This window comes from Rhincodon typus, chromosome 20, assembly GCF_021869965.1.
Source record: "Rhincodon typus isolate 14 chromosome 20, sRhiTyp1.1, whole genome shotgun sequence".
Lineage (NCBI taxonomy): Eukaryota > Metazoa > Chordata > Chondrichthyes > Orectolobiformes > Rhincodontidae > Rhincodon > Rhincodon typus.
Genome location: NC_063351.1, coordinates 39292742 through 39315481, shown reverse-complemented (window position 1 = coordinate 39315481; position 22740 = coordinate 39292742). Strand labels below are relative to the sequence as shown.

The following is a 22740-nucleotide window of genomic DNA, read 5'->3' as shown; positions in this document are numbered from 1 at the left end:
CCTGCTGAGCTTTTCCAGCAACTTTGTATTTGTTCAAATCTCCTTAGTATTTTTCTCGCTCCTCAGAATTACCTGCAATCCCATTCTAGTAAAAATAGAAGATAAGAGCCGGAGTAGGCCATTTGACCCTTGAGCTTGCTCTGCCATTCAACATGATCATGGTCAATCATCGAGCCCTAATTCCACCCTCCCCCCAAACCCCTTGATTCATTTAGCCACAAGAGCTACACTTACCTCCTACTTGAAAGCACACAGTGTACCGGCCTCAACCAAATGTGGTGTGAATTCCACAGGCCTACAACTCTGTGGGTGAAAAAAAATTCTCCTCATCTCAGCCCTAAAAGGTTTAGCCCTTATCCTTAAACTATGACCCCTGATTCTGGACTCCCCCATCATAGGTAACATCCTTCTAACCTGTCTAATCCTGTTAGAATGTTATAGATTTCTATGAGAGTCCCCTCTCATTCTTCTAAACTCTAGTAAAAATAATCCTAAATGACTCAATCTCTCATCATACATCAGTTCTACAATCCCAGGATTCAATTTTGTAAGCCTTCACTGCACCCCCTCTGGAACTGTGTAGCTGGGAGCATGATTAGTTCTGTAACTTAAGTTGGTCAAAGTACAGTTGGGATATTGTTGGAGCCCAGAAATTTGGCTGTATCTAGCATGCTCATTTGTTTCTTAATATCATGTGGAGTGAATCAAATTGGCTGAGGACTAATATCTGTGATAGTAGAGATATCAGATGTCAAGATATTTTTTCAATTTTTTGGTGAGGAGGTTGAAAAGAGAGAAAGGAGGTTTGTGCTATTGGTCAATTTATGTTTATTGGTCACTGTATGGTGTGGTGGTAAGAGAGGGTTTTGTGCTGAAGGTAGTGCTGTCTGCAGTTTGTAAGCCTGAAATGATGATTCTGTAGTACAGTAGATTGTAAGATAGAATCATAAAGGAGATGGTGGTGTGGCTGTAATATCACTGGACTAGTAATCCAGAGGCCCAGACTAATGTCTTGGTGGATATGGATTCAATTTCCACCATGGCATTTGGCGGACTTGAAATTCAATTCAGAAAAAAAATTACTGGATTCAGTAATGGTGAACATGGGTATCAATTCCCGGTGATTAAGCCTGGTTCACTAATGTCCTTCAGGGAAGGAAATCTGACATCCTTATCTGATCTGGCCTACATACAATTCCAGACCACAAAGCAATGTGTAGAGCTGGATGAACACAGCAGGCCAAGAAGGGTCTAGGCCTGAAAAGTCCGCCTTCCTGCGCCTCTGATGCTGCTTGGCCTGCTGTGTTCATCCAGCTCTACACCTTGTTATCACAAAGCAATGTGGTTGACTCTTAACTACCTTCTGAAATAAACTAGCAAGTCACTCCGTATGTGGACAAGTAGGGATGGCAACAAATTGCCCACAGCCCATGAGAGAATAAAAATAAATATGATCAGGAGTAGGCCATTCAACTCTTCAAGCCTTGTCTTCAGTTCTAGATTATATACTTCAACAGCACTTTCCTGTACTTTTCACATATCCTTTGATGTCATTAATATTTATTAATTTATGTAGCTTTCACTATCCTAAACACACTCAAATCACTGAGCTTCCAAAGCTCTCTGGTGTAGAAAATTCCAAAGATTCACTATGTTCTGCATGAAGAAATTCCTTCTCATCTAAGACCTAAATGGCTTGTTCCTCATATTGAGACTGTCCTAGACCACAGTGTTCTCCCCACTTTCTGCATCTACCCTATCGAACTCTTTAAGAATTTTGAAGGTTTCACTGCAATCACCTCCCGTTCTTCTAAATGCCAGAGAATACAGGCCCAGCCTTCTCAATCTTACTTCATAAGACAATCCTGCCAACCCAGGATTCAGTCTGGTGAACCTCTGCTGCATTCCATCTAAGGAAACATATCCTTATAAAGGGAAGGAACCAAAACTTAGTACACAGTACTCCAAGTGCCATCTGACCAAGTTTATTAAAGCAGGACATCTTTACTTCTGTACGGAAATTATTTTTCATAGAAACAGAAGAAAGGAGGAGGAGCCTGATCCGCCATTCAGTATGATCATGGCCCTATGTCTCTGGCTGACAAAAGCAAGCATATCATTTGCCTAAGATAACACAGCTTGGCCTGCTGTGTTCATCCAGCTTTACACCTTGTTATCTCAGATTTTCCAGCATCTGCAGTTCCTACTGTCTCTGACACATCATTTGCCTTCCTAATTGCTTGTAGCCCCTGCGTGCTAGTATTCAGTGACAAGGGCACCCAGGCTGTTTTGGACAACAACACTTCCCAGTCTCCGACACGGCATCTTTTTTCCTTTTACCAATGTGATGACTTCATACTTTTCCACATAATATTCTATTTACAATTTTGTTGCTTACCCACTCAGTCTGTTCAAATCCTCTCGAAATCTATTGGCATCACTCCTTACATCAGACGTTCTCTTCTAGCTTTGGGTAATCTGCAAATTTGGAAATATTACATTTGGTCCCCACATCTCATTTAACAACATAAATTACAAATAATATAGTTCTGAAAGTCACAACTTTTCATTGCCTGCAGTTTTTGTCAGGAGATGTGAAGCTCTTCAAGTAGAGAATCCTTGCTGACACTGGATGATGCTGCAGGTTTGATGTTTAAAGCTGATTTGTGATTTAAGTGCCTCAGTCCCTGACAGCCTTCTGGCCACAGCCGAGTCTAGTCTAACATGCCACAGTTTGATACTGGCTCATGTTTATAAGGTTATTTAACCCACCCTCAGGCTGTAACTATTTATATCCTGTTGAGACTTTGGAAGCTGTGCTTTAGTTCTATTAGACGTGTGTTCGTTTTGTATTTGGAATGTCACCAGTTAAGAACTGTTCCAGATTGTTAGTAAATGCTTTTTTTTTCACTCCTAACTTCTTTTCCCACCACTCCTGAAAGTGGTAATTCTTCTGTGGACTGCAGCTCAATGTTGTGTCTCCCATCTGTCAGCACATTCTGTTATTCCTTCCTCCCACGTATGTTTATCCAGCTTCTTAAATGTATCTATACTGTTCATCTCAACTACTTCTTAACGTAGTGAGTCTCACATTCTCACCACCCTCTGATAAATAGGTTCCTTCTGAATTTCCTATCAGATTAATTAATAAGAATTTTACATTTATGGTTTCTCTAATTCTCACCTTGCCTGCAAGTGAAACATCTTCTGTGCGCATACTCTTAAAAAACTCTTTTGTAATCTTAAAAACACTGCCAGTATTCTTTGGTCTTAAAAAAAGCAAAATACTGAGGATGCTGGAAAAATTAAATGTTCAATATGCCAGATGTCGTGTGTGGAGATAGAAACCGGATTCATGTTTCATTTCAGTGGCCTTTCACCTGTCAATCCTTTCATTTTCCACAGATGATGACTGATCATTTCTGCATTTTCTGCCTCAATTATCCCCCTTACTCTCCACTCCAGAATGTCAACAAATTCTGAAATTACACTTTGATTCCAAATCATTTGCGTAAATAGAGAACAATAGCAGTCCCAGATCCAATCCTAAGTGTAGTACTGGTCTTCATATTTAAGGAAGGATGTAAATGTGTTGGAAGTATGTTCAAACCCAGGGAGAATTTATTAGACTTATACCTGGAATGGGCAGATTGTCTTAATAAGGAAAGGTTGGATAGGCTAGGTTTGTTTCTGCTGGAGTTTAGAAGAACAAGAGGCAATATGATTGAAGCATATCAGATCATGAGGGGTCTTGGCAGAATGGATGTGGAAAAATTATTTTCTCTTCATGGGAGAATTTAGAACTGGGGTCACCATTCAATAATATGTTGTTTCCCATTTAAGACAAAAGTGAGGAGAAACCTTTATCACAGAGCATCATGAGTTTCTAGAAGTCTCCCCAAAAGGTGGTGAAAGCAGATTCTTTGAATATTTTAGTGCAGAAGTAGGTAAATTTTTGATGAGCAAGGGGGTAAGAGGTGATCAGGATAGTCCAGAATGTGAAGTAATCTGACCAGCTAAGATCTTACTGAATTGTGAAGTAGGCTGAAGGGGCTGAGTGGCCTACTTCTGCTTCTAATTTGTAGGTTTGTATGGTGGCACACAACTTTCCACTATTTGATAAATCGGAGTTTAATGTCTTACTGTCTGTTTAGTAATCAACTTGTTACCCATTTTTCTACCTGTCCCTTCATTCCACATGTTATATGACCATGGTCATGATTCTACTATGCAGTAGCCAGGTATGTAAATCTTGTTTTCGGAATTGAGAAGCCAATAATGAAACCTACTGTTGGTACCAAATGGTAATTTAAATCTTGAAAGACTCTTGAAAGAGGTGGATTGATCTGCAAGGGGGATGTATTGGACGATCACCTTTCAATGTAGAAAAGAACAAAATCATGTCAAAAGCTATACAAGAAACGGAAAGGTGCTTTAAGTAGTGAGGTGTAGTAGAGGAGCAGACTGATGTGCAGACATTCAGGCATGAAAGAGACAGCATAAATACATATGGATAAAAATGTCGAACTGAATCAATGGTATTATAACTAGAGGGCTGTGCTGCAAATACTCAAAAGTCTTATAGAGGAAGAAACTGAGTTAATGGGCAGAATTTTACAGGGGTGGTTTTGATGGCGCAAAATATCTAACCCCTCCAGAGACAGAAAGTCAGTAGCTAGCAAATTGATTCAGAAAAAGCCTTCCCCGTAGCCATAGCACAATCCTTACTGGGAATGAAGTACTGTCTTTTGGAGCTCCTGGCAAATTACCCATCGTCTGGTTCGTGGCAAGGGATAATGGGGGATTCGCCACTTTAGCAAAATGGGTGCAAGGGTATGTTCTAAAGTCGACTCAGACAAAGATGAAAGAATTGGTGGGACTAGTCTCTGTGGGGGAGGTGGTTATTGGTGGTAGTGGGGGTGGGAAGGGGCAGTGGTGAGGTGGTTGCTGGCCTTGATGCGCAAAAATCACCTTTCGAAGATGGTATCTCCCATCCTTCCCACCATTTCAAGGACATAAAAAAAGGAGGCTCATTTCCATGCAGGATAGTACTGAGGTCAATCAAGCTTTTATCAAATATTATTTATTGACATGTGGTGGGTAGCCTGCTGACTTCGTCATGTTGTATGGAGGAGTGAGTAGGTGAGTGTGATTAGACTGTGTGGTACCATCACAAATCTGAGGGGCTGAATGGCATCTTTCTATGCCGAAACATTCAATCGTCCTGCAACCTCACCTGCTAAAATAGGCAGCAATAACCTTGGCTTTAATGTCTTGGGTACGATGCTGAAATTGGGATCAATAAGTGTAACTAAATGGTCACTAATGAATCCAAAAGGAAAGTCCAATTGTCCTCCTGTAATATCTGGACCCTAAAAATGATAAAAAATGCCAATGTGATTTGATCAGATAATCTGTTTACCAGTGATTCTTGCTTTTTCTCATCTGCTCTTTCATCCATTGCTGCTTTGGTGTTGAATGTGCAACTTGGTTTCTCAAAAAAAATCTGTAACTAATGAAGGGTCCTGCCTGAAACCTGAGGTTGCTGCAAGTTTCTGAATGATTAGAAGATATTGGTCTCGGTCCTAGACCAACAAAAGTTAATGGATGCTGTTCTGTTTTGCAGAGCTGATCTTGGAGTTGGTGACTACAAGGTAAGTGCATGGTAAACAGAACTATACTCATTCAGAAATAAAGGGAAGGAGACAAAAACAGCCAACTGTAGGCCAGACCTTAATATCTCTCTGGGAAAAATCTGTCATTGGGAAAATGTTCAAGTCTGTTATAAACAATGCAACAACAGAGTATTTAGAAATACATCATATGATCAAACAGAGTCAACATGGCTTCCTAAAGGGGAAATCATGCCTGACAAATTTAGTAGAGTTTTTTGAGGAAATAACAAGCAGGATCGAGAAAGGGGAACCAGTGTAATATATTTGCATTTCTAAAAAGCCTTTGCACATAAAGCTACTCAATAAGAGAAGAGCCCATGGTGTTTGGGTAGTATATTAGCATGAGTCGTAGATGACCTAAGTGATGGAAATCGGAGAGTTGGAATGATGGGGCAGTTTCAGGGTAGCAATCTGTAACTTTGGATTGCCACAGGGATCAGTGCTGGGGCCACAGTAATTGACAATGTATATTAATGACTTGGATAACAGAAGTGAATGTACTACTGGATGTGTGAAGTTTTTGCTAACATACCCTTTCTTGTCTTGCACATCACTTCAAATCTATGCCCTCTAGTTTTTCTTCCTTTGATGAATGAGAACACCTTCTCCCTATCTACCTGATTCAGCCCAATCATCCTTTTGAAAACCTCTATCAAATATCCTCTTAGCCTTCTTCTCTCCAAGGAGAACTGTCCCAACTTCTTCAATCGATCCTCATAACTGAAGTCTCTCCTACTTAGGACTATTCTTGTACATTGCCTCTGCATTCTCTAATGCACTCACATCTTTTCTACGATGAGCCCACAACTGTACAGAAGACACCGTAAGTACCACTTATATTCTAACACCCAGAATTAACACAAAGAAAATATAGATAACAGACTGTGTTCAACGGCTCCCATAAAACAGACCAACTAGCAAATGCATTCAAGATAAATTCCATCATTTTTTTTCATCAAGTCTTTCTCCCAGTCCCTGATGTTAGTGATATGGTGGCTCATGAAATCTCATTAACCTTGTGAAGACAAGGGATTGCAATTCTTTACTTTGGTGCTTTAGATTTGAAACTGCCTCATAGGTGCTCCATCATGGATTGTCTTGATGATTGCTTACATTCTGGTCAGTCACCCTCCTTTCCTAGGACTGCACTTGCCTGGATTCTGGAAACTGCACTCCAGCACATACCTATAGTCACAACTCAACTCTTTACCAACAAGTTACTTCATCAATGGAGTACTACCCTGTTTTATTTCCCTGTGCTCTAATCCTGCCCAGTTACCACAAGCAGCTCCCAGTGCTCTATCCTGAGTCCTAATGGCACAGAACTATATATCTATTCTTGGGACTTCTTCCTGAATCCCAGCAGACAGAACTAGCTAGGTCCAGTTGCTTACTCGGCAGTCCATCTGAACAGCAGTGCAATTTAATATGGAGCCTGTTTCTGAATCGGTGTCTTACAATGTCTCCCCTAACTGCTAGTAAACTTTAAACTGTTCTTCAGTGATCCTTAAACTGTTTTGACTGTTCCTATTGAAAATTTTGCAACAAGGCCCACCCCACTGTTCTTAGACAGGTTTGATTGCATTGACCAAGAAACCATTGAAACACTCAGTTCTCTGAATGTTTTAATTCACAGATTGCTGGATCTTATGCAGATCAAACAGAGACGACAAAAAGGGAATTCGCCACATATTATAGTTTGGAGTTTATGTTGCAAGGAGGGTTTTATATCATATAGGTTAGGATTTTATCATAGGTTGGGGTTTTATACCTCGGATTAGGATTTACGGTGCAAGGCTTGGGATTTATATTGCAATTTGAGGTTTATATCATAGATTGAATGTGGAAAGGGCATGCAGTCTACATGCAGCCACACTGTTAAATCTCCATTATATAATTTTGGAACTGCCAGTATCATTAATTCAACAAAAATAACAGAATGTCAATTTAATCAGTATCATGATGGGGGAACACACTGCTCTTCATAGCAAGGTGTGGAGCTGGATGAACACAGCAGGCCAGGCAGCATCAGAGGAGCAGGAATGCTGACGCTTTGGGTCTGGACCCTAACCCTAATCCTAACCCTTTTCTGAAGAAGGGTCCAGACTCGAAACGTCAGCTTTCCTGCTCCTCTGATGCTGCCTGGCCTGCTGTGTTCGTCCAACTCCACACCTTGCTGTCTCAGACTTCAGCATCGGCAGTTCCTACTAACACTGCTCTTCATGACCTGTCTGTAAGATTTGTTTGTGCTGTCGCACATCTATACCTGCAATCATGTCTGAAACAACCACTAGGTTATTAAAATCTGTTCTTGCAGTTCCTCCTTGCTGTAATCAGCTGCTGTCCTGTGAATCCAAGAATTTCTTGAAGAAATAAAATGGGAACAGTTCACGTTTAAATGACATAGCCCTTAAATCATGGAAGAACTGGCACAAATAGACTCGCAACCTCTATCGTCCATTCTAGACTCACTCTGTACCACACTCCAACACTTTCCAAGCTGATGATTTTTGCAATAACATTTTATTTTTATTTTCCTACTGTAATTGAGAGCAGGAGTGGAATAGAAAGGTTAGATATTGAAGTAGGTCCCCACTGTGCTGAAGTCTGTTTGAATTGAGAAATTATGTTCAATAAAAAAACTGACCGGAAATATTCATAAGTAACAAACTGAATCAACAGCAAATCTGAACCCTGCAAAACTGTCCACATCAATTTTAAAAGTGACACAATTGTACTGATATGCAAAGCAGCTGTATTATTTTCACTGTTGAGTTGTTGGCACTCTAACAGCCTTATTCCCAGATAGTAGACAGTTAGAGAATCTGGCTGTGGAACTGAAATAACTAGTAAAGGGTATCAGCTGCATACAGAGATACTGTAGGTCCATGAAGTTGGGGTGGGTGTAAGAAATTTGTTTTTAACTTTTCCTCCCCTTATTATTCACCGATTTCCATCTCCCTCACCTTTGCTGCCTACTGCTACTTCTGTGTGGTGACAAAGATACCAATCCTGCTATACTTCATACAACCGCTTTGCTAGATACTGTTAAATTTTCAAGCATGCCCAAGGCTATTCATTTGTGCATTTATTTTGTGTGTTTAATTTCGTAATTTGTTTTCAGATTTATTCCAAAACTGCAGCAGGATATGGTGTGTACAGTGATTATGTCATGACTTCAATGTTTATTCTGGTACATGGGCAGAGTTTGGGGTTCACATCATTCTGTAACACCAAAAAAATCCTAACATTTGAATCCTTCCGTATGCTGACTAATTATTATCCAAATGCTTGTCTTCAATGGAGGAACACTGCTGGGAAGTACTGCTTGCTGAGAATTCTGTCCTCCCCAGCTCCTGACATAAAATGAAAGTTGGGGGTGTGTGTGAGGTGGGATTAAACACAGGTTTTGGGCCTTGACAATGCTCCACTCAATTATGATTCTGAATCTACATCCTGATTCTAGTGTTAGATTTAATCTTTTGAAGTTCATTCCCCAGAGAATAATGGAACTGACCTTGAGGATATTCAAAGTTGTGTTAGACTAATTTTTATCCAGCAGGGAGTCAAGAGTTGTGGAGGACGGGGAGGCAAGACAGTGAAATTGAGTCGATGATTACGTTATTATAACAAATTGGGCTGGAGGGACAGAATGGTCTACTCCTCCTATTTCTTATATTCCACGATTTGATGTCATGGTTATGTTTTGTAAATATAATCGAATGCAAAATTTAACAATATGCAGGTGACATCCAATGGTAACGCTATTTATTGAAAAGAAGCATGTTGGACTTGTATGTTACACTAATCTAAAAGTAAGGCATATCTTGGGTGACTTTTGACTTAACTTTGACACAGCACTGTCCAAGACAAGGATACATTAATGCTTCTTAAGTATCCAGCAGGCTCTGTATGGAAGTGACTCCATTTCTAGAGAGGATACATAATCCCAGTGATGAACAGTGTGTTACGTCTGAAATGACAGCTTATGGCATCTATTTACATACCAACAGAATTGGCTATTTTGCCTCTTGAACCTGTACCTCCTTTAACTCCTGGGCTGATTATCTGTTTTTCATTCAGCCATTGCAGAAGAAATACATTCGTGTCTCAGAGGAAGCAACGATTCGACATGTTGAAAAGTTCATTAGGAAGAAGCTGGAATTGGACCCAATCTGTCAGGTAGGTGTTATGACCAACTTGGAAAAGTGTGCTGATTCTCAAACCCCTCTATTCCTAGGTCACCACAAAAGCTAAAGATTTAATTAAAGCACGCATATCCCCACTTTACATGTCTGATGGAATCAAGTTAACAGAAAACACTAACCAGGTTCTTTTACTTAACGAGAATGACTATAATAAATAAGTAAATTTTAATCGCAAGTAAGCAGCTTTGAACTGCCAAAATATGGCCCTACTCATTAAAACCCTAACTCCCTTTCAAAACCCATACACCTACATATTCAGTCAGACATAGACAAATAAAAAAAAAAATATTTTTATGGTGGAAAGCAAAACAACTGAGTAACACAGTTTGATAGCACCCATCAACAGAATTAATTTGGATTACCTTTTGTCCTCCCAAAACTTTCTGTTCTTCAGTCTCCATTCACCAGGCCTCTTCATTTCTTTGTGGCAGGTACAGTTTTATTAGTACACTAATTACAAAGTCTGTTAGTTACAGATAAAAAGCAACAGCTTACAGCAACTAGTGGAAGAAAATTATTAGTTTTCTGCAGGCTTCAGGTATTTGTTACTCCAGACAGAGACACACACATGCATGCATATATAATCTGCCCTTCCTGCACTTTAAAGCCTGCCCCCTGTATTTTTCACACCCACAAGCTGTTCAGGAACCAATCAGAACTTTGTCACCATGCTGGTAAACTTTGGCATCCATGACTGGTCACAATTGCACAAACCAATTAGCTACTTGTTGCCGACCAAATCTCACACTGCACACACACCTCAGCACCATGCCATTTACAAGCATCTTCCCCATTGCTTGAATAAACTAGTCCCACTAGCCTGTGTTTGGCCTATATCCCTCCTAAACCTTTCTTATTCATGTACCTATTCAAATGTCTTTTTTATGTTGCAACTGTACCTGCATCTACTACTTTCTCTGACAGTTCATTGCACATACAAACCACCCTCTGTGTGAAAAAGTAGTCCCTCAGGTCCCTTTAAAATCTTTCTCTTCCAGTTTAAAATATGCCCCCTAGATTTGAACTCCCCCACTGTAGGCAAAAAACCTTTGATATTCATCTTACCTATACTCCTCATGATTTTATAAACCTCTGTAAGCTCACTCCTCAACCACCTACGCTCCATTGAAAATATTCCCAGCCTATCCTTATAACTCAACCCTCCAGTTCTGGCAACATCCTGGTAAATCTTTTCCCTACCTTCTCCAACTCCATTAAATCCTTCCTTTAGCAGGACGACCAGAACTGTACACAGACTCCAAAAGTGGCCTCAACAATGCCCTGTACAACCTCAGCTCAACTCCTATACTCAGTGGTCTGAGCTTTGAAGGCAAGCGTGCTAAATGCCTTCTTAACCACCCTGTCTATCTGTAATGTAACTTTCAAAGAATTATACACCTGAAACCCTAGGTCTCTCTGTTTGACAGCACTACCCAGGGCCTAACCATTACTTCTAAACATCCTGCTGATCTTTGTTTTACTGAAATGCAGTACCTCACATTTATTCAAATTAAATTCCATCTGCCACTGCTCAGCCCAGTGAACCACTTGATCAAGATCCCTTTGTAATCTTAAATAATCTCCTTCACTGTTGACTATACCATCGATTTTGGTGTCATCCACAAAGTTGCTAACCATTCGTCCTAAATTCCTATCCAAATAATTTATTTAAATGACAAACAAAAGTGGACCCAGCCCCTATCCCCACAAAACACTGCTGATCACAGGCCTCCTGTTTGAAAAACAACCATCCTCCACCATCTTCTGTCTCTTACTGTCAAGCCAATTTTGTATCCAATTGGTAAGCTCTCCCTTAATCCCACGTGATCTAACTTTACTAATTCGCCTATGATGTGGAACCTTGTCAGAGGCTTTACTGAAGTCCATGCAGACAATGTCTACTGCTGTGTCCTCATCGCTCTTTTTGGTTACGTGTTCAGAAAACTTAATTAACTTTGTGTAACGATTTCCCATGCACAAAACCATGCTGACTATCCGTAATCAGTCCTTGCCTCTCCAAATGCAAGTAAATCCTATCTCTCAGAATCCCCTCCACCATCTTCTCACCACTGATGTCAGACTCAACAGGTCTACAGTTCCCAGAGTTCTCCTTACAACCTTTCTTAAATAAATACATTAGCCACCTCCAGTCCTCCAGCACCTCACCCAAGGCTGTAGATGATACGAATATCTCTGCTAGGGTCCCTGCAATTTCTTCCCTAACTTAATCCAATTCATTGGGAACATCCTTTCTATGTTTACCCTGTCTAGTCCTGTTACAATTTTATAGGTTTCTATGAGATCCCCCTGTTATTCTTCAAAACACGAGTGAATACAATCCTAACCAATCCAATCTCTTCTCATACATCAGCCCTGCCATCCCAGCAATTAGTCAAGTAAACTTTCCTTGCAATCCCTTCATAGCCAGAACTTCCTTCCTCAGATAAGGTGACCAAAATGCACCTGATACTTCAGGTATGGTCTCAATGACCAGCATCCTTAATATTCGAGATGCAAATTTCCATCTTTCTTAGGGGAGGCAGTGGCCTTGTGGTATTATCGGTGGACTCTTAATCCAGAGACCCAGATAACATCCTGGGACCTCGGTTCAAATCCTCCCATGGCAGATGGTGGAATTTGAATTCAATTTTAAAAATCTGGAATTAAAATTTAATGATGACAACGAATTCATTGTCAATTGTCGGAAAAACCCATCTAGTTCATTAATGTCCTTTAAGGAAAGAACCTGCCATCTTTACCTGGTCTGACCTACAAGTGACTCCAGACACACAGCAATGTGGTTGACTCTGAACTGTCCTCTGGGCAATTAGGGATGGGCAATAAATGCTGCCTAGCCAGCAACACCCTCAATGAATAAAGAAAAAAAAATCTTCTCACTACTCCACCCTTCATGCCTGGCACTAAACCTGCACCTCTTATCCTGCCAGATGAGAGCCCATAGGAATCCCACTGTATCCCACAGATGTGTGTTTTACCCCAGTGCTGTTTTGCTTAATTATATCAAACCAAAGATATAGGCGCAGCTCTGGAAGCAAATACATAGAAAACCAAGCTATTCCTGTTTGCACTAATTTTCTGTCACTTCCCCTGTGAAGATCTAAGAGGACGAGAAGGCTGCCCCGGAGTTTGAATTTATTCAGGGTCCAGGAGCTGCAGACACAGAAACCAATTTAAAAAGACCAGTGCAGAAAGTATTCTCTCCAGGAGATATTTGGTTTTGTTGTGATAGGGGCAATATTTATTTTATATGTTTTTCTTTTTCTGTTTCTTTTCCTCCATTCTCCCACATTTTCTTTCATGTTTATTTCAAAACTCTTCTTCTTTAATTTTTGGACATTTTTCATTCTCTTTCTCTAATTTCTTTTTACTCTCCATTTTGTTACACCTCCCTCTTCCTCCCATTTTCTTTTTCTCTTCCTCCCATTTTCTTTTTCTCTTCCTCCCATTTTCTTTCTCTCTTCCTCCCATTTTCTTTCTCTCTTCATGCCCTTTAATTTAATTCTATCAGTTCTTTTCTTTTATTTCTCATTCTGACCTTTCTCCATCTTTCTTTCCATTCTTCTCATTTTTCCTCTGCCATCATTGTTTCTGTTTATTTCTTCTTTTCTCTTTCTCTCCCCTTTATCTTCTTTCTGATTTATCTTGATTGTCTATTTTCTCTCTCTCTCTATTATTTATAGACAAAGTCTATCCAGTTCAGGAACGTAGCCTCCCTGTCCTTGTTTCACATAATTCAGGAGCTACATTTATTCAATGGCTCTCTACCTAATCTCCAGATGCTATTTGCAGCCTCTTCAGTAAACATGTGCTGGTTTATATAATTAGTGTTCGATCTTCCTCAGTGATTAAATGCTGCCTCATCTGCAGGCTTGTGTTCCTTTGCAATTATTTACACAAATCACACATCTGAAGGTTACTTAAATGCCCAAGGGAGTCCGGCGTCTGCCAGTGTGGTGAAGATTTTAAAAAATCATTTAATAAATAAAAAGCTGCATATTAACTATACGTCAGAATGAGTTCTGAAGTATCAGAGTTTTACCCAGGTACTGAATAAATCGTCCTTGCAATAAAGTCACGAAAGTAGATCATCCACAAGATGGACTGCAGCAACTCATTAAGACTCCTTCGACAGTACCTTCCAAAACTAAATTCGAACATACAAATTGGGAGAAGGAGCAGTCCTTGTTCAGGTCAATAGAGATGCCTATTCTACTATTCATTCAATAGATCATCGCTGATCTAATTATTTCCACATTGCTACTTACTCCTGATAGCATTGCACCCCCTTGTGTACAAAGCATCTAAGAAATTATGTCTCAAAAGTAACTGCTCCAACCACCTTTTAAAGAAGAGAGTTCCAAAGAATCAGGACACTCTGAGAAACAAAATCTCCTCACCTCTGTTTAAATGTCCCTGTCCCTTAATTTAAACAGTGATCCCTAGTTCTAGATTCTCTCACAAGAAGAAACATTTTTTCCACATCTATACTGTCAAGATCCCTCAGGATATTAAATGTTTCAATCGTCACCTCTTGCTCTTCTAAACTGCAGCAAATACAAGGTTAACCTGGGTATCCTTTCTTCACAAGACAATGCCCTCCCCCATTTCAGGTACTTCGAAGGCACTTAAATCCTTCATTAACTAAGGAGAACAATACATAGTACTCCAGATGTTGTCTCACCAATGCCCTCTATAATTGAAGTGTAACTTAACTTCCCTCCTTTTGTATTTTATTCTTGCAATAAATCATAAGTCTATTAACTTTCCTAATTGTTGCTATATCTGCATATTAATCTTTCTGATCCATGCACTAAGATAACCAGATCTCGCTGCATCTCCCAGTCCTACAAACTCACTATTTAGATAATATGGTTATGTTATTCTCTTCCTGCCAAAATGGGCAAATTTACATTTCCCTCCAACATTTCCCTCCATTTACCATTTCTTTAACCACTCACACAACCTCATTTTTCCAACCAGAAGATTACCCTTTTATGTCTACTTTCTGTTCCTGTTCTCTCCATGCCAGTGTTAACCCCTACGCAATGAGTTTTTATTTTCAACAATAACTTTTGATGTGTCTCCTCATGAAATACCTTCTGTAAATCTAACTACCCTACATTCACCAGTTACCCTTCATCCAAAACACGTTTGGTGTTCTGCAATAAGTTAGTTAATCATGATTTTCCTTTCATCAAAACCATGTTGACTCTGCCTGATTACCTTGAATTTTTCCACATACCCGGCTCTGATAGTTTCTAATGTCTTCCTTAAGATAAACGTTAAGCTAACTGACCTGTAGTTTCTTACATTTGTTTCCCTGCCTTTTTGAATAAAGGAGTTCCATATACTGGTATTCAAGTATTTGGTGGTTATTGTATGGGTTTCATTTGCGTGTTTGAGATATTTAAATAATGAAGTTAAACCTTTATAGAGCTTGGTTTACTGTTGTATCTCTGTTGTCTGAACCGTTTGTATATGTCTTCATTTAATCATAGAGTCTTAGAGTTGTACAGCTTGGAAACAGACCCTTTGGTCCAACTCATCCATGCTGACCAAGTATCCTAAATTAATCTAGTCCCATTTGCCAGCATCTGGCCCACATCCCTCTAAACCCTTCCTATTCCTGTACCCATCCAGATGCCTTTTAAATGTTGTAATTGTACCAGCCTCCACCATTTCCCCTGGCAGCTCATTCCATACGTATAGCATGGAGAATGGAGATCAGTACAGTTGTGGTTAAATATCAGTTACAAGCACATATGAAGGTATGAGAGCAGATAGTAGTATTGGTATAGTTGTAGTTATGGGTATTTTTATGAGTACAGCTAGTGTTGGTATGGGCTTAAGTACTAATGTAAGAGGATTAGTACAGTTACAGGTACTCAAAGGGTTGGTTAGGGTCCAGTTTTTTTGGTGCCTTTGTGGGTACAGCTGCAGGTGTGTGTATTAACTTTGGTGTAGGAATGGGAAGGTATTTCCGGATTAGTACCTTCGTAATTTAACCTTATTTGTATTTCATTACTCTGTGAAGTGCTGTTTGCTATCCATGTTGACATTGAAGAGCAGAGAGGTGTTGCAGGGAGTTGCTGCAGTGTCAGAACAATGAATCTCTTTAAATCGCAAGACACAGTCTCAGCGACCAGTCTTTGAAGAGGCCATCTTCGATTGACAGTAATACCTGACAGAGCGCCACTGATAGTCTTTGAGACTCCTAGTCTGCGTGCACACACTGCCCTTTATTGGGAGCTGAATGCCAGACAAGGCACAATGGAGTACCTTAAAAATAATAAAAACAATGAACTGAAGGTGGTGGGAATCTGAAGCAAAAACAGAACTTGATGAAGAACCTCAGCTGGTATGGAAGTATCTGTGGTGAGAAAGTAGAGTCAATGCTTCTTCAGAACTGCTTTAAAGCTATTCTAACAATATATGTCTTTTGAAATAAACACAGTAATTGATTGAAAGTAAAGCACAGTGAGGATGGACAGTCCGGGGAAATGGTCTGAGAATTGTATAGAATAATTCACATTAGATTTATAGAGGTATACATCATGGAAACAGGCCCTTCGGCCCAACTCGTCCATGCTGACCAAATATCCTAAATTCAACTAGTCCCATTTGCCTGTGTTTGGCCCATATACCTCTAAACCTTTCCTTTCCATGTACCTGTCCAAATGTCTTTAAATGTTGTGATGTAATTGTACTCACCTCTACCACTTCCTCTGGCAGCTTGTTCCATAACACGCACCACCCTCTGTGTGAAAATATTGCCTCTCAGGTCCCTTTTAAATCTTTCCCCTCTTACCTTAAACCTATGCCGTCTAGTTTTGGACTCCTACTCTGGGGAAAAGACCTTAGGCATTCACCTTATCTCTGCCCCTCATGGTTTTATAAACCTCTATAAGGTCACTGTCAGCCTCCTACACTCCAGAGGAAAAAGTCCCAGCCTATCCAGCCGCTTCTTATAACTCAAACCTTCCAGTCTGTGTAACATCTTTGTAAATCTTTTTTGCACCCTTTCCAATTTAATAACATCCTTCCTATAGCAGGGTGACCAGAATGCTGATTAAGGCCATTTGGCCTAACCCAACTAATCCAAATAACACCTACAGCCCCTGTTGATAACCTGAATTGTTCTGTTATTCCACTGATGTATCTGGTTCATGTCTCTTTCTTGTGTGAAGTGACATCAGTGCTAAGTTGCCTCTTCTTTTTTGAACTGTTTCCACATTTGTCCACTGTTTGATTTGAAATTCCCCAGGTTTATCTTTCCAATTATTCTTCCAAACGTTACCTTATACATAACCAGTTTATTTTCTTCAAGATTGGAAAGCCCAAATTTTGCTCTAGACCAAACCCTCGACTGAGGATCAGCCTTCTACTTTCTCTTTGCATCACTTCCATTCTGTCCAACTAACTGGAAAGGACCAAAGTGCCCACAGTGAAAACTTACCATATGACCATGTGGTTTAGCAAGATGCGTATGTCAACTGACTTCTCCAGTGCTATGTGGTGTTTGCTTTAGGTCATCTGTGCACCTTTGCAAGGTTCTCCAAATCCAGTGGCGAGAAAGATGGTCACAGCAGAACCCTCTCCAACGCCAAAAATACTCAAACTAGAGGTGCTAATCTCCAGGGCTAGGAGAAAAATCCTGTGCCGAGTGCTTCTCCTGTGTTTGTGCCCTTTATTCTCTGCAGTCCATTAACCCTTCCCTTTAATCATATTTGCTACTTATTCCCCTTTTATGACTTATCAATCACTTCATCAAAGCTTTAAAATGGTTCCAGGGATCTCACGAACGGTTTATTCTATCAGATTTTCCACCAGAGCACTCTACTGAGAATTGCTGCCAGCTGTCAATAGGAACTGCTGCTCCTGAACTTTTGCAACTTTATGGTTTTCTGATGGGATTTTATCAAAAAATTGGAAATGCAAAGTTGACTGAAGATTGGAAGCAGCAGCAGCATCATTGAAACTCACCTGAAAGATTGGCTTTCAAGCTAACAATTCTGTTTTGTTTCTAAAGCCAGTCTTTCAGCTCTGAATTACTTGCTGCTCAGGACCAAGACTTCCATTGGTGACAATGAACCCATGTGCCCCTAGCCAAAATTTGGCACTGTATCCAGCTCTCTTCCAGGCCCTGTCAGTCGTTCAGCTCCACAAAGCGGGGACATGTCTTTCATTGTCCTGACATCAGGAGGACAGATGAAACATCACAGTGATGTCCTCAAAGCAGCCTTGAAGAGGCCAGACATTTCTACTGACTTGTGGGCCTGTGGCTTACCAAAATGGAGAAGGTTTATTTGAGGAAGCACTTTGCATGTTGAAAGAACATTGGGAACATGCAGGGACAAAGTTGAGGCATCGGATGGAGCACCATAAACCTCCAAACATTCCATCTACCCGACTCTTCAAGCAGCATCTGCAAAACATGACAGAGTCAGCAGATTGCGAATTGGACTTATCAGCCATGTCAGAGATCATCGATCTGGAGTACAAGCAAGCCAACCTCATTTGTGAGGGATTGCCCTAGTGAACATGCGGTTTCAAATTGTGTCAGTTAATTGATTTCCTTGGAACCAGCAGAATTCGGAGTTGCAAGCTGTGATTGCAGGTTCCTAGTGGAATTCAGGACAGGAACGTTACCCTGAGTGAGCTTTCCAGGACACTTAAAAAGGAACAGACGTGATGTTCACAGAGAAGATCAGCATCTGGTTTGAGTTCCAACAGCATTACATGATCCCAGTCACATGGATATAGGTAATAGTGGGATTGTCTGCAGCTTTGTACACAAGCTAGTAGAGAACTGCTGGTTTAGAGGAGGATCAGTGGGTATCTAGTTCCCAGGGCATTACCGAGGACCAGTTGGAATGGGGAAGGGGGCTCAGCAGGAAGAAATTATAATCTCCGGGAAGATTTATATTAACTCCTCTGAGAGTTTTCGATGTGCAGTGGGTAACATCAATCGGGTGGGGAAAGGGTGAAAGGTCCAAGTGCTTTGCACACATGGTACAAAGGGTCAGTGGGTTGGAGGCACATGGTCATCGATTTGACTAGTGCAGTAATGAAGAGGTGATTTGTTTTGGTGGGCAGCTGCTGATTTGGGAAGGTTATTTCTCTCAATTCCTCAGTGTGTATTGAACCTTATTTCTGTAAAAAGTGCACTGTTCCTTTGAAAACAAAGATATTGCACCTCTCCAGGTTTACATTGAGTTAGAAAATGTTTAACCACAAGTCATCTTTTGTGTGATTTGACAGGTAGATATCATCTGTGGAAACAAGATCTTAGAACATCACCAGACCTTGAGGCACATTCGAAGCAGTGTCACCCACAGCAGCATACGGGTTAGTGTTGGGCTCCTCTATTCACAGAATATCAAATGAAAGTCTGTGCTGTTGGGGAAAAAAATGTGAAAATGTGTCACCAGAAACAAATATGTAGGAATCAATCAGAAGGGATCCGAGAAGGAAATTGTATTAGGATTCACTGCAAAAGTAAACAATGGAGAGGGTTTTATTGCATTGTAACAGTAAGTAGAAACTGTTTAGTTGTGAGTTAGTTTAATTAGTATAAATGAGAAGAGTATTGTATCCAATAATGAGAACAAGCCGAGTTGGAATTATAGTTGGTAGTGAGTGTACATAGGACCGAGAAATATACAACTAGGAATGTTGTGTGTAAATGAGATGAAACTTGCTTGAATTTGAGTTTCAGCACAAAATAATAAATTTTGTGTAGGATTAATTCCTCAGCGTACATGCAATAGAGCTAAAAGATAATTCCAACTTTGATTTTGCTGTAGATGAGATGGAAATGTTAGACAAATGGTAATAGTAAATGGTAACAGTAAGAGCAAAATAATAATTTTGTAAATGAGGGTCATGTGAATGGCAAGAAGAGGAGGAAGAATAAAGCCTTAGAATATGCCAGCAATCAGCACAAGATGTCACAAAGATACCAAAAAGACGAAACTAAAGGCGGTCTGGTCAAATGCACTTCCCATTCAGAACAAAGTAAACAAATCGAAGTGCACATTGAAGTAAATGTATACGATCTGATAGCCAATATGGCTGCAGGATGAAAATTATACAAGAACTAGGGATCAGAAGTAGGCAATTTAGCCCTCGAGCCTGCTCTGCCATTCAGTACAAAGATGACTGATCTCATCTCGGACTCAACTGTACTTTCCTGCCTGTTGCCAATAACCCTTCGACTTGTTACTATGATCATAACTCCATTAGATTCAAGATTGTTATGGCAAAGGACAGGATGGACCTGAAATTGAAGTTGTCAACTGGGGGAGATCTGATTTTCATAAGATCAGATATGATTTAGCCAGGGTGGACCTGGAGTGGATATATCAGGCAAATCTGTCTCAGAACAGTGGATTACATTCAAGAGGGAAATATGGAGACTACAGGACGAACATGTCGCAATAAAGAAAAAGCATGGGTCCATCAAATCCTGTGAGCACTGCATATTGAGGGATATACAAAATTGGATTAAGAGTGCAGGCTCACGGCAGATACCAAGGGCTCAAAACAGCTGAAGCCTTACAGGAGTATAGAATGTGCAAGAAGGAACTTAAAAAGGAATTAGGAGAGCTAAAAGGAGATATGAAAGGATGCTGGCAGGCAAAATAAAGGACATTGTTGACAGGTATATTAAAGGTAAAAGGATGACAAGGGAAAGAGTAGGAACCATTAAGGACCACAGTGGTAATTTGCATGTGGAGCCAGAAGATGTACATAGGATTCCAATAAATACTTCGGTCAGTGTTCACCACTGACGGCATTGGTAAGACCACGATTCCAAGACTGTGTGTAGTTTTAGTCTCCTTATTTAAGGAAGGATGGAAATGTGTTGGAGGCAGTTCAAAGGTGGTCTGTTGGATTGGAGTGAGTGAGTTTGCTCTTGAGAATAAAGGCTGCATCAGAGTTTTCATTGTTTTCATCAGATTTAGTAGAGTGAGAGTTGACCTAATTGAAAAGTCTTTACAAGATGGACATGGAAAAGTTGTTTTTCCTTGTGGGTCAGTCCAGTACTAGGGTTCACTCTCTTAAAATTAGGGATTGCCTTTTTAGGACCTAGACAAAGAGATTTTTTTTTCTGTCACAGAGTTGGGCAACTTTGGAACTTTGCTTTAGAAGATAGTGAAGTCAATGTCATTTAATACCTTTTAAGGAAATGTTAAATTTTTGTTAGGCAAGGGAATCACAGAGATTAGGTAGAAATGTGGAATTTGAACATAAACCAATCAGCCATGATCATATTGAGTGGCAGAACTGGCTTGAAGGGCTGAATGGTCTACTTTTGCTTCAATTTTGCATGCCCCTATGGTAAACAGGTCCAAAATAAATAAATTCCCAGACATGGGTGGTAAATAATCCCATATATTGGAAGTGGATAATCATGAAATTCTACTAGGTTCGTGGTGTGACTGCATCTTGAGCGCTTCACGCAGTCTAGTCTATAGCATTTGCTGGTCACAATGTGGTCTCCTCTACATTGGAGAAACGAAGCAGAACACCTATGGTCTGTCTGCAATAAAGACCCTGAGCTTCCAGTTGCCTGGCACTTTAACACACCACCCTATTTCCTGGCCAACATCTCTGTCTGAGGCTTGCTGCAGCACTCCAGTGAAGGTCAGCACAAGCTGGAAGAACAGCACCTCGTTTTCCACTTGGGGACCCTGCAGCCTTTTGAACTCCGTATTGAGCTCAATAACTTTAAGGCTTGAGCTCTCTCATGCCCTTACTCCAAACCCCACACACCAGGCCTTGTTATCACATAGTCTGCTATTAGACACAACACATTGTCAGCCAAGAAAAGTCCCATTAATAGTTATTCACTCTCCTACCAGATTGTTGTCCACTCTTTTGTCTGTCCAACTGTTCTTCTCAGTCTTTGGGTTCTATCCCTACCCATCTTCTGCTTGTAAACTGACATTCCAATATACCATTAGTTCTGAGGAAGGGTCACTGGTTCTGAGACATTAACTCTGATTTCTCTCCACGGATGCTGTCAGACCTGCTTAGCTTTTACAGCAATTTCTGTCTTTATTTCTGATTTACAGCATCTGCAGTTCTTTTGGTTTTCATTTTCTTGAGCACAGTGTCCAGCACTGGTCAGAATGGGCATGGGACCATGGAACTTTGAAGCAGGAGTCAACTTACTTTCTATCTGTTTTATCATCCGTGGAACTCTGCATTTCTCGCACAATCTTTCTCTGAGACTACAAGATCCTGTCCTGCCTGGGGCTGAGCAGATGCCTTGTTCCTGACAGTCCTCCGAGTGCCTACAGCCTGGCCAATGCTTCCTCAGCTAGCTACGAGCTGTCACAGTGAAGTGCTCACCAAATTGTGTTCCCCCACTCTCAAAGCCTAGCATTAGTATTGAACTGGTGAGGGGGGTGCAGGAGGCAGCCTTGACGATGTTTCCTCTGAGGACTCCGTACTCTTGTCCCTGAGGTTGAGAAGGTGGTTTCTGGGGGAGCTAGGTGCTTCACTGCAGTAGTGGTGGACCTGCTAGTGAAATCTGCAGTACTAAAGAGAGAGAAGGCATCGCAGTCTCCAAGTCCTTATGGAGCATCATGGTGCCATCTCCCACTTCTCCGGCATGTTCATAATCAGCCCTTGAGAGGGCAGGGCAGCTTTGGAATGCCAGTTCTTGTCCAGCTGCACAGCGGCCTTTTAAAGATGGCATGGGCACAAGGGGTTGCAGCCTTTTGGCGACATTTCACTGAGTGGCAATTTGTTTTGCGAATACCGCATGGTAACTTGGAGCTGGAATCTGACATGACAGATGCAGTTAATTTGGCAAGTTTGCTAAG

At 40.7% G+C, this 22740-nt stretch overlaps 1 protein-coding gene across 3 annotated transcripts in view; it reads left to right on the top strand.

Annotated features, from left to right (window-relative positions):
• Positions 1-22740, top strand: part of pcgf6 (polycomb group ring finger 6) — a 57037-nt gene that overhangs the window by 19976 nt on the left and 14321 nt on the right. For 2 of the 3 annotated variants that reach the window (XM_048609021.1, XM_020534196.2), the window contains exons 7-9: positions 5627-5654; positions 9759-9857; positions 19166-19252. In XM_048609021.1, coding sequence (XP_048464978.1) covers positions 5627-5654; positions 9759-9857; positions 19166-19252 — 214 coding nt within the window. Of the gene's footprint in view, positions 1-5626; positions 5655-9758; positions 9858-17722; positions 18668-19165; positions 19259-22740 lie in introns of those variants that run through there. The other variant, XR_007264291.1, reaches the window with a different exon arrangement.